The sequence below is a fragment of the Hyperolius riggenbachi genome, chromosome 5, assembly GCF_040937935.1.
Source record: "Hyperolius riggenbachi isolate aHypRig1 chromosome 5, aHypRig1.pri, whole genome shotgun sequence".
NCBI classification, from domain to species: domain Eukaryota; kingdom Metazoa; phylum Chordata; class Amphibia; order Anura; family Hyperoliidae; genus Hyperolius; species Hyperolius riggenbachi.
Genome location: NC_090650.1, coordinates 402896032 through 402908729, shown reverse-complemented (window position 1 = coordinate 402908729; position 12698 = coordinate 402896032). Strand labels below are relative to the sequence as shown.

General features: G+C 43.2%; 1 protein-coding gene across 1 annotated transcript in view; it reads right to left on the bottom strand.

Moving 5' to 3' along the window:
- The window catches only part of LOC137519451 (fibrocystin-L-like), a 388270-nt gene that overhangs the window by 80383 nt on the left and 295189 nt on the right, over nucleotides 1-12698 (bottom strand). Inside the window, exons 50-51 of the mRNA XM_068238405.1 lie at nucleotides 4111-4270; nucleotides 1782-1968 (exon numbers count right to left, since the gene is read on the bottom strand). Coding sequence (XP_068094506.1) covers nucleotides 1782-1968; nucleotides 4111-4270 — 347 coding nt within the window. The remainder of the gene's footprint in view (nucleotides 1-1781; nucleotides 1969-4110; nucleotides 4271-12698) is intronic.

Here is a 12698-nt window from a genome sequence, read left to right as displayed (position 1 = left end):
TGAACCAAAAGAACCCACAGTATTTGTTCAGGGGTTGATTTGAAGTTTTTTTAGAGCAGTTGGTGTGTCCTGCAATCCTTGTACCACAGCAGCACCTAGAGTTTTTACCGAGAGTCTTTGCATCTTTTGTGATTAGCACTATTACTTTACCAGTATTTATGAATATCTATTTATTAACATGTGAATTATCCATTAAGGATTGTGACTTTTATCATCAGAAATAATATTTTAAACTGTATATTTTTACAACTACCTGTGTATTTCTGATTTCTGGCATTTATTGTTTTAATTACATTTTTCATTCTTATATATTTATATGTATTACATTTATATTATATATTTATATGTATATATATATATATATATATGTATATATATGTGTGTATATATATATATATATATATATATATATATATATATATATATATATATATATATATATATATTGTATGAATGGATATGCTTATACTACTGTATATTGGAATTATCTAATTATAGATACTATGGGCTTGATTCACTAAGACAAATAGCACACCTTATTGGAGTTAACACGCCCTATCAGAGTCAACATGTATTATCAGACGTGTTGCCTTATCAGCGTTAACACGCCTTATCTGAGTAGCATAGCAAGCACTATGAACGTATACCTGCTAAGTGGCAATGACGAGAGCTCCACTCATCCTGCCCTGAGCCCCTGTGGGTCCAATTTAAAGGATATTATTCCCGCACTTTGATTGGCCCAATAGGCTGCCTGTCACTTAACAGGAAACTTGACAGGCAGCCCATATGGACTATATTGGAGTGATACTTACGTATACGGTATAGGAGCCATTAGGGCTAGAGTTAGATAGGTTACTCAATCTATTATCAACTAGCATTGCCAAGTCCTACTCTAAAGGTCCGTACACACGCCGGACTGCAGGCAACGACGGGTCTGTCGTCATCTGCCGCTGGGCGGGTTTTCAGCAGACAGTCCGGCGTGTGTACAGTCTGTCGGCGGAAAGATAAGGCTGTTTCTGAGCGATCTGCCAGGCGGATCGCTCAGAAACAGCCGTATCAGTCTGCAGACAGACTGCACACACGCCGGACTGTCTGCTGAAAACCCGCCCAGCGGGAGGTGACGACAGACCCGTCGTTGCCTGCAGTCCTGCGTGTGTACGCACCTTTAGTTTGATGCTCTCAGCTATATTCTATTTAGTTTACATGGTGCCATAGCATTGATGTGACCAATACATTTGTCTACATTTAGTTTCATCGGCCATTTGACTACAGATGATTGTACATAATTTTGTATAATCTGCAAAGATGGCAACATGACTTACTTATCCATACTCTGGGTCATAAATAAATAAATTGAACAGAACTGGACCTAGTACTGACCCTTGTGGGACTCCATTGCTAACAGTTTTCAATTTTGAGTATGATCCATTTAATACTCACATATGTAATGAAAATGAGGATTATGAATATTCCCCCTATTTACACTCAGTCAAATTATAAACACTTAGAAAATGTGTCCTAATGTACAAAATGTATTGTACTGATTTTGTTATTATATATGTTTGTTATAAGTTACAAGTATCAAATTAACAGTTGTTGGAAGCACATTGAAGACAACCATAAAACATTGTTTATACGGTATGACTGAATCCAGGGCTGCTCAAAAGTAAATCATTTATCCACACATCAAAAACTAAGTTGGTATAATGATGGGTAGGAAAAAAAAATCATTCAATAATCAGGACAATACAATCAAAAAATAGATTTTGTAGAATACTCACATACACACTCCGGAGTCTGTTGGGACAGGGCCAGGGACAGGGCCAGGGCCAGGGACCGGGACTGTGACTGGACTCGGAGTAGTAGGGCAGCTCTTGAAGTAGCACTGGTAGGCTCTGAAACTTACATAAATGTTTGGCATGGTTGGATCCAGTAGTCCCGCCTCAGGAAGTCTGTTTTTTCCAGAGACTGTAAAATAAAATATAAAGTTAGGCATTAGAATGATCTATCTAAACTACATCCATTGATATTTTTTTTCCGCAGTGCCAAAATTCTAAAACATGGCGATGTGATAAAAACTTAAGAGGTGACAAAAGAAAAGAGTATAATTTGCAATCATATCACAGTCCTCTTGCACCATTTTTTGGATTGTTTATGTCTGAAGCAGGATTGTTCATTCTAGACACAGCAATATCTCAGCTGATATGACCGGATATCTTTTGTATCTAAAAAACACGAGTTAGTGTGAGAGCAATAACTCGGAGACAGGCTAGTGTCACGATTGTTCAGGGGGTGTTGATTGGTGTTAACAATAAAGATTTTTTTTGTCTCTCACCATGCTATACCGTAATTCCTGCACCAAATTAATGGCAGCAGGCATCAGCAATTAATGCAATGCAACAGTCAGTTAGGCCCGGTTCACATTAGCATTTTTTTGCAGATCTAGCCATATGGATCTGGCCATCTGGATCGGGGAAAACGGTCCGTTTTTACAGCCAGGTTGGTGTAAAACGTCCGTTTTCCATAGGTTCCTAGTGCACTGCAAAATCTTCAGTTTCCGTTCCGCTCGGCAAAATGGTCCGGGAAATTAGGGCCTGCAGCATTTTATTTTCCCGTTCATCAGAACGGACAATGGAACCGTACGGCCGGATCGGCAGCTAAAAGCTAATGTGAACTGGCTGTTACTGTTACAGATATTACATTATGTGAAAGTCATGGAATACGAGATGTGTCAAAAAATATGAAGAAGAACTGGTGTAATTAGTAAAATAAACGGGGAGCTAATCAATCCTGAGGTTAAAGAGGAACTCCAGCCTAAACAAACATACTGTCATTAAATTACATTAGTTATGTTAATTAAAATAGATAGGTAATATAATCTCTTACCCATCCTGTGTTAAAAGAACAGGCAAATGTTTGATTTCATGATGGCAGCCATCTTTTTGGTTGAAAGGAGGTGACAGCATGAGACACAGTTCCACCTGTCCTGTGTCCTGAGCACCTCTCCCAGTTGCTAGGCAACGTGAATAACAACATAGGAAATCCCATCATGCTCTGCACAGCATCAGGGAAAAAAAGCACGGGCTTTTTTCTTTGATGGGTGGAGCTTAGCTAAAATGCAGCTAAAAATGATGCTTTGGTAAGAAAAACAAAGTTCTGATGCTGTGAAACTGTTAAATAAACACCAAGCCTTTTCAGTTTTGCTGAGTAGATTTTTAGTCCGGAGGTTCACTTTAAGAAATTTTGTTTGGATTGATTTAAAGTGGAGTTAAAATTGAGGAAATGTTGAAGAGCAATACATACGTAAAGCTGAAAGTTAGAATCCCCATTAAATTTTCCTTTAAATGCAACCTGAAGTGAGAGGAATACGGAGGCTGCCATCTTCATTCTCTAATGAACCATGCCAGTTTCCTTACTTCTGTACTGATGCTCCCCCTCTAATACTTTAAAGCCAATGGGTACCAATGTAAAAATAAAAAAGTCAGTTACTCACCTAAGGAGAGGGAAGGCTCGGTCCTAATGAGCCTTCCCTCTCCTCTCCCGGTGCCCTCGGTGCTGCGCTGGCTCCCCCGTTCGCGTCCGCCGCCGCAGGGACTTCGGAGGTCTTCGGGAGCACTCGTGCTTCCGAAGATGGGCCGCTCCATACTATGTACGCGCGAGTGCGTCATAGAGGGCGCTCGCGCATGCGTAGTATGGAGCTGCCTGTCTTCGGGAGCCCGAGTGCTCCCGAAGGCTTCCGAAACATCCCTTCGGCAGCGGAAGTGGCAGTATTTGACCGAACTGGTCGAATACTGCTACGGGGGATCCTGCGCGGGACCGGGCACCGGGAGAGGAGAGGGAAGGCGCATTAGGACCGAGCCTTCCCTCTCCTTAGGTGAGTATCTGACTTTTTTATTTTTAAATGGGTAAACATTCACTTTAAATCACTGACTCAGAATAAGCCTACAGGTCATCTTTACTTCTATCATTTTTTGATCCATCTTCCATTTTTTACCTTCTCGCTTTGCAATGTGAAATAATTTAAACCATATGGACTGTTTACTCAGAAGAGTCAGAAACCATTCAGCATGCCTGTAGTAACATTGTAAGTAAATGTTAGAAAGTACTTACCCAGGTAGGTGACCGTACTTGAATTGGTATCCAAGTGCCAGTCTCCATTTGTGTTGTTTGCAAAAGTCAGATTCTGGGTAGACCCGTTACGCATGTCAATTATGTTAAACATATCCGCTAACTCCGTAACACGGTGGGAAATCATCAAGTAGTCGTCATTCTGTAAATAATAAGAAAAATAATTCTCTATCAGGTACAAGTACAATTATGAAAGCTAATTAAGGAAATGGCTTTACAGAGCTACAACTTTCTTTTTCATTTAGCAAGTAGAGATGGCCCAAAGAATTTGCCTGGTGAATACTTCGCAGCGAAGTACAGGTGTTCCAGCCCGCCCCCTCAGGTGAACACATGGTGTGTTCGATCCGCCGCCTATATAGCATCATTGAGCTAAACTTTGACCCCCTTACCTCACATTCAGCAGACACATGGCAGCCAATCAGCTAGCACACTCCTAATGATTCAAGAGAGACGGAACAGAACCTCGGCAATCCTCTGTGGGTGTGCAGGAAACAACCCCTTGTACCAACAGGGTGAAGATCCGTCTTGTTTGAAGAGAATGGTCCGAACCACATCCAAGTATAAATCAGCTTTATTGAAGATCCATAAAATGCTGCGTAGCAGCTACAGCCCGCTGTTTCGGGTTACATACCCTTTTACAAGTCGCTCATCAAAGCCGCTTGTAAAAGGGCATGTAACCGAAACAGCAGGCTGTAGCTGCTACGCAGCATTTTTTTTTATAGATCTTCAATAAAGCTGATTTATACTTGGATGTGGTTCAGACCATTATCTTTAAGCACACTCCTAGTGACTCCATGTACAGTAGACCCCAGCATCATAAGGCCCCGTTCACACTTGCGTTTTGCCATGCAAACGGACCGGATCCTGAACGGATCCTGATCGGATCAGGACCTGATCCGGATCGGAACCGTGCGTTTCCGATCCGGATCCGGTCCGTTTACATCAGGCATGCATCAGGCTGCCATCCGGATCCGTGGGCAAAAAATAGCGAAATTTAAATAAAAAAAATGTTGGGGTCAGCAGAAGGTGCACCTGTAGAATCAGGTTCCTCCGCTGTAGGCCTCACCTCCACCTCCGACATTCTGCCAAACAGCTCCAGCACGTCTGTCACTGCTGCTCCACTCCAGACATGCTTGGCCCATGTGTCCCCATCCGAAATGGCCGCTTGGATACGCATAGGAAGTGGCGTAGAACGTCAGGTGTTTGTAGGCAGTGTGTTCTGTGCCTTCCGTTTCCCATTGGTTTCTGTGTTCCGGATGGTGCTGTCAGGCTCAGGTCCAGCTCCGGTCCGGGTGCGTGGGCCGGAGATCCGGACCCAAAAAATAGCGCATGTTGGAAAAGTGTCCGGATCCGGCTCCGTACTGTACGGAACGTACGTATGTGAACGTCCGCATAGCCTTTGCATTGCTATGCGGAACGTACGTTCCGTTTGTACAGTATACGGTCTGGATCCGATCAGGCGGATCCGGACAGGGAACGCTAATGTGAACCGGGCCTAAGTGCTATTGTTGTATTTTTATTTATCACAAACCTTTGCGTCCACTTACTGTCTAGTGCAGTGTATATTTGACCTGCACGTCACAGACAGGCATGGTTGGAAGAGCCCATTTCCGTTTCCGGAACAATTCCGCATGCCGTCATACCGAAATTCCGCATACCGGCACATTCCGGCGGTATTCCGTGTAATTCCGCGGTATTCCGCATGTATTTTCCGTAATTTTTATCCGGACTTCCATAATTTTTGAATGATTGTGTCTATGTTGTCTATTGTCAATAAAGTTGTTGTATATTACGGAAACATGATTGAAAAGTGTACTTTCGTAAATTTCCGCCGTTTTTTACGGAAATGCTGTTTTTTTTATATGCGCACTGTTTGGCGGTGTATATGTACAGTGGTGTGAAAAACTATTTGCCCCCTTCCTGATTTCTTATTCTTTTGCATGTTTGTCACACTTAAATGTTTCTGCTCATCAAAAACCATTGACTATTAGTCAAAGATAACCTAATTGAACACAAAATGCAGTTTTAAATGATGGTTTTTATTATTTAGTGAGAAAAAAAACTCCAAATCTACATGGCCCTGTGTGAAAAAGTGATTGCCCCCCTTGTTAAAAAATAACTTAAAGGTGGTTTATTACACCTGAGTTCAATTTCTGTAGTCACCCCCAGGCCTGATTACTGCCACACCTGTTTCAATCAAGAAATCACTTAAATAGGAACTATCTGACACAGAGAAGTAGACCAAAAGCACCTCAAAAGCTAGACATCATGCCAAGATCCAAAGAAATTCAGGAACAAATGAGAACAAAAGTACTGTAATTGAAATCTATCAGTCTGGTAAAGGTTATAAAGCCATTTCTAAAGCTTTGGGACTCCAGCAAACCACAGTGAGAGCCATTATCCACAAATGGCAAACACATGGAACAGTGATGAACCTTCCCAGGAGTGGCCGGCCGACCAAAATTACCCCAAGAGCGCAGAGAAAACTCATCTGAGAGGCCACAAAAGACCCCAGGACAACATCTAAAGAACTGCAGTCCTCACTTGCCTCAATTAAGGTCAGTGTTCACGACTCCACCATAAGAAAGAGACTGGGCAAAAACGGCCTGCATGGAAGATATCCAAGGCGCAAACCACTTTTAAGCAAAAAGAACATTAAAGCTCGTCTCAATTTTGCTAAAAAAAACATCTCAATGACTGCCAAGACTTTGGGGAAAATACCTTGTGGACCGACGAGACAAAAGTTGAACTTTTTGGAAGGTGCGTGTCCCGTTACATCTGGCGTAGAAGTAACACAGCATTTCAGCAGAAGAACATCATACCAACAGTAAAATATGGTGGTGGTAGTGTGATGGTCTGGGGTTGTTTTGCTGCTTCAGGACCTGGAAGGCATGCTGTGATAGATGGAACCATGAATTCTACTTTCTGCCAAAAAATCCTGAAGGAGAATGTCCGGCCATCTGTTCGTCAACTCAAGCTGAAGCGATCTTGGGTGCTGCAGCAGGACAATGACCCAAAACACACCAGCAAATTCACCTCTGAATGGCTGAAGAAAAACAAAATGAAGACTCTGGAGAGGCCTAGTCAAAGTCCTGACCTGAATCCTATTGAGATGTTGTGGCATGACCTTAAAAAGGCGGTTCATGCTAGAAAACCCTCAAATAAAGCTGAATTACAACAATTCTGCAAAGATGAGTGGGCCAAAATTCCTCCAGAGTGCTGTAAAAGACTCGTTGCAAGTTATCGCAAATGCTTGATTGCAGTTATTGCTGCTAAGGGTGGCCCAACCAGTTATTAGGATCAGGGGGCAATTTCTTTTTCACACAGGGCCATGTAGGTTTTGAGCTTTTTTTCTCACTAAATAATAAAAAACATCATTTAAAGGGGAACTGAAGAGAGAGGTATATGGAGGCGGTCATGTTTATTTCCTTTTAATCAATACCAGTTACCTGGCGGCCCTGCTGGTCTATTTCTCTGCAGTAGTATCTGATTAAAACCAGAAACAAGCATGCAGCTAGTCTTGTCAGATCAGACTTATAAGTCTGAACCACTGAAACACCTGATCTGATGCATACTTGTTCAGGGGCTATGGCTAATAGTATTAGAGGCAGAGGATCAGCAGGGCTGCCAGGCAACTGGTATTGTCTAAAAGGAAATAAACATGACAGCCTCCATATACCTCTCTCTTCAGTTCCCCTTTAAAACTGCATTTTGTGTTCAATTATGTTATCTTTGACTAATAGTTAATGGTTTTTGATGAGCAGAAACATTTAAGTGTGACAAACATGCAAAAGAATAAGAAATCAGGAAGGGGGCAAATAGTTTTTCACACCACTGTATATGCTGCGATGACTCGGAAACGGCTTGACCGATTTGAACGAAAGTTGGTATACAGATTCCTCACTACCTAGGATGCTATATTCTGGGGGTCTCGTGTCCCCCCTGCACACCTGGGCGGAGCCACAAACAGCCAATCAGATTTCCTTGCTAGATAAACAGCTTCCATTCAACACATTTCTGATCATGATTGGTCAACTCATTCCGCATCTCCTGATTGGTCAATTCATTCCGATTCCGATTTTGCCGGAATTCCACATTATTCCGCATTCCGGTTTGAGATTTCCGGATTCCGCGAAAAAATGCGGAAACCCCAATTCCGGCAGAATTTCGGTATTTTAGCTTTCGCGGAATTCGGAAGCTCATGCCTGGTCACAGACATGCGTACACTCCTAGTGACTCCATGCACAGTAGTACAGTACACCCCAGCATCATAAGTGCTATTGTTGTTGTATTTTGATTTATCACAGACTTAAAGGAAACATCCAAGGATGTACTGCGCCTGTGCAGTACCGTCCTGATGATGTCGGCCAGACCATGTGACCCGCGCCGTGGAGTGCAGAAGAGGCCGACCCAGAACCCGACCTGGCGAGGTCGGGTTCTGCAGCGTAGAAGACCGGGAGCCTTTGGAGCTGCGGCAAGGGCACAGGACATCTGCCACGGGCTGGAGGAAGCCCCAGGTAAGTGGATCTTTTTTTCTTTCCTTGGACCTTTACTTTAAGGTGGGATGATGATGATGATGATGATGTAAGTGCTGCTGCTGCCTATTGTGAGTTGTCAGGAACAAGTGAAGCAGATGATGACATTGATGTGTCCAAGGATGTGACCTGGGTGCCAGTAAGAAGAGATGAAGAAGAGGGAGAGAGTTCAGATGGGGAGACAGAGAGGAGAAGGAGATGAGTTGTAAGCAGAGGGAGCTCGTCACGAGGAGCTAGTGGCACTGCCACACAGCATGTATCGGCACCTGGGGTCAGCCAGCCAACACACCTGCCAACTTCTGCTGTTACTTCCACCACCACCAGAATGTCATCCCAAAGCTCACCAGTGTGGCAATTTTTTTGTGCGTTTAACTCTGACAACAGCAATGCCATATGCAACCTGTGCCACAAGATTCTGAGTCGTGGTAAGTCCAACACCCACCTAAGAACAATAGTTTTGTGAAGGCACCTGGGCTCCAAACACCCACGTCAATGGGAGCAACACATGAGGATAAGCAAAACCCAAAGTCAAAGCCACTCTCCTCCTGGTCCAGCTTCTAGAGCCACGTCAACCTCTGCTGTCCTTGTCCCATCGCAGCCACCCTCCACTCAACCTCTCACCTTGAGCAATTCCTGCTCATCTGCCCGCAGTTAGGTGTCTCTGATGGAAATTTTTGAGCGGAAGTAGCCGATATCTCTGAGTAACCCCCTTGCCCGGCGTCTGACAGCTGGCTTGTCGGAACTGTTAGCCCGCCAGCTGTTACCATACAAGCTGATGGACTCTGAGGCCTTTAAAAAATTTGTTGCGATTGGGACACCACAGTGGAAGGTACCCGGCAGAAATTATATTTCCAAAAAGGCAATCCCCAACCTGTACCGTAGTGTGGAAAGCCAAGTCAACGCATCTCTGGCCCAAAGTGTTCGTGCAAGGGTCAACCTGACCACTGATACCAACAATAAAGCCTACTAGGCCAACACCGGGCCCACAGTGCAGGATCAGTGTTTTTTTTTGCTCACTTTACTGTCATTTAACTACCACAGCCAGACCATAAGGGCTGGAAAATCGCCATCGCCTGCACTCCTGTAAACTTGCGCACAAGCACGGTCAACACTACACAAAGATTGACTCAGAGAGAACTAACATTTATGCTCTGAGGGTATAAACTATTGACAATATTTTTTTTTTAAACTTTTTATTAAGTTTGCTCATAGTGGAACATAAAGAACAATAGTTAGCAATAATAGCAAGATACAGAAGAGACAAACTATGCATTTCTGTTTTCACCCTCCCTTAACCCCTATGCTACCCTCCCCCCAGATTCCCTCCCCTCTCCTCCCACCCCCACGAGTCACTTCTTGGGGTAGTTCTCCCGTAGTCTATAACTGATTAAGTCGGGAATTTAGCGTCTAGTAGGTACTTTTAAAGCACCTAGAGTTTCTCCAATGTCCTCCAAGCAGTACCAGGAAGTGTAAATAAAGTCTCTCATAAGAGCCTCAATCTGTTGTGATGTAAACTGATGAAGAATAAAGTTCCTCCAGGTTTTAAAGAAAGACTTTGTTTGTTGTTCTTTTGCCTGAAGAGTGTTTAATCGTTCCATTAAGAAGATATAAGAGAGTTCCTTTTGTATTAACTTGATACCTGGAGGAGTTGAGTCAAGCCATTTACATAGTATTGCTCGGCGTGCCGCTATTAAGATAATGTGGTATAAGGCTGAGGGAACAACCAAGGGATCAGCAGAGGCAGGACTTGACTAGTTAAACAGTAACAAAAGATTAGATTTCAATATTCTTTTTTTACATATCTTGTTAGCGTACCTGATGACTTTGTCCCAAAAATTCTGTATGCTAGGATATTCCCACATACAATGAAAAAGATCTGCGTCTCTTAGTTTGCACTTAGAACACCAAGGATTATAGTGAGTAGAAGGATTTTTATATTTTATGTTGAAAGCGAATTTGCCTCTGTGTGTAAATAGGAGATGGGACGATCTCCATTTTTCATCTTTGATGACCCTTCTAGCAACCATGTTTCCTGCTAAAAAATGTTTCCCCCACATCGTCTTCCTGGAGTATATCTTCCCACTTACTCATAGCTTTATCAGCAATAGTTTTACTATCTAGGTCTCTGAGAGCCTGGTAAAATTCTGCCAATGTGCGAGCAGAGCTCCCAGGTTTCAAGATTGTGTCAAATTTTGTGGGAGTCATAATAATATTTGGTGAGCAAAGGTTATGTGAAACCATGGAGCGTACTTGAGCATAGGGCAAAAAGTCACTTGGGGGTAACCCAAATTTCTCCCTTAACTCTCAAAAGGCTAGCCATTTCCCATTGTGAATATCGAACATGTTGCCCACGTTTTTTAAGCCCCTTTCATCCCAACGCGCGAAGTCTTTCTGCTGAGTACTAACAGGAAAGTTGGGGTTGCCCCAGAGTGGGAGATACTTATATATCTTAAATGGTAGTGAACATTTTTTCCGAACTGCCTTCCATGTTGCAATTGTGTCTCTGAAAACGGCATTTTGTTTCAGGCGTAGGGGCACATTTTTATATTGAGCATGCAAAAGGCCATTGAGCGACCATGGAAGTGTGTTCACTTTCCAGCTTCGTATTGGAGTAAGATTAATTTCCTGTCCCCCAATCATGAACATGTCGCAAGAGAGACGCTAAATTATATTCTCTAATAGAAGGAAGATTGAGACCTCCCAATATTTTTGGAAGAGCCAATTTACTATTGAGAATCTTGTTTGCAGTGCGTTAAACGGGGAGTTTGGTCTGTCAGTGTGAAGCGGGTCTAGCACTTACACTACCTGATCGCCATGTACAGACACACACCGCACATTTTACATTTTTGTATGTAAACCTGTGCCATCCATCATGTGTAGAGCCAAGTCACCGCATATCTTGTCAGTGTCACCTACCAGGGATGCAACAAATATTTATTTTCTAAACAAAAAGTTTAAATTTTGTTTCTAAAATGTATAGGCTATGACATTGTCTGCCCTCTGCTCAGGTGGCTGCAACAAAACATTTTTTTCTCAAATTACATTTGTATGTAAACCTGCACCATCGCGTGCAGAGCCAAGTCACCACATCTCTCATCAGTGTCACCCAGGCCTGAAACAAACAGGTTTTTTTTTAAATAAATTATATTTTGGTATGTAATATACCTGTATATATCCATGACATCTAGATCTGTTAGCGCTCAATCTCACATGGCTGCATGGTCATGTAACTACCGTATTTTTTGGACCAGAAGATGCTCTTGATCATAAGACGCACCTAGATTTAGAGGACAAAAACCAGGGGAAAAAATATATACTAACCCTGGTGCACCCATGGTGAAGGGGAATCTTGTGGATTATTCCCCCTTTGTACCTCATGCCCTCTTGTACCTCTTGTGTCTCCCTGTGTCCTCCTGTGTCCCCCTTGTGTCTTCCTGTGTCCCCCATGTGTCCGCCTCTGTTGTCCTTGTGTCCTCCTCTATGCCCCCCTTCTGTCCTCCTCTATGCCCCTTTGTGTCTTCCTATGTCCTCCGTTTGTCCCCCTGTGTCCTCCTCTGCATGGGCACAGTACCGGGAGTCCCCGCTGGGTTGGAGGTTCATACTGGCAAGCGTTTTGCAAGTCAGGAACTCCCTGTAAAAAAGTGAGTCTTATAGTCCAAAAATACAGTAGTTAGCATGGAGGAGTTCACAAATAAGCCCCAAAAAATTAAAAATAATAATAATAATGTTGTTGTACACTGAAGCTGGTCTGTTTGGTGCCATCGTATGCTTCCCCTAATAATTCCCATCACAAAACTTGGCCTTTGCTACACACCACACTAGTCCATTCAGTTGAGAGAACATGCAGCACACCACATCTAAGGGCCTCACCAGGCCTGAAATAAACTTTTTTTTTTCCACATTAGATTTATGTACAAAACAAATGCTGTAGACTGAGCCATCCTGCTGTTTTGTGGCCTCTGCTACACGCCCACGCTGGTCCGTTCAGTTGAGCGCACATGCAGCACCACACGCCTAAGGGCCTTACAGACCTTT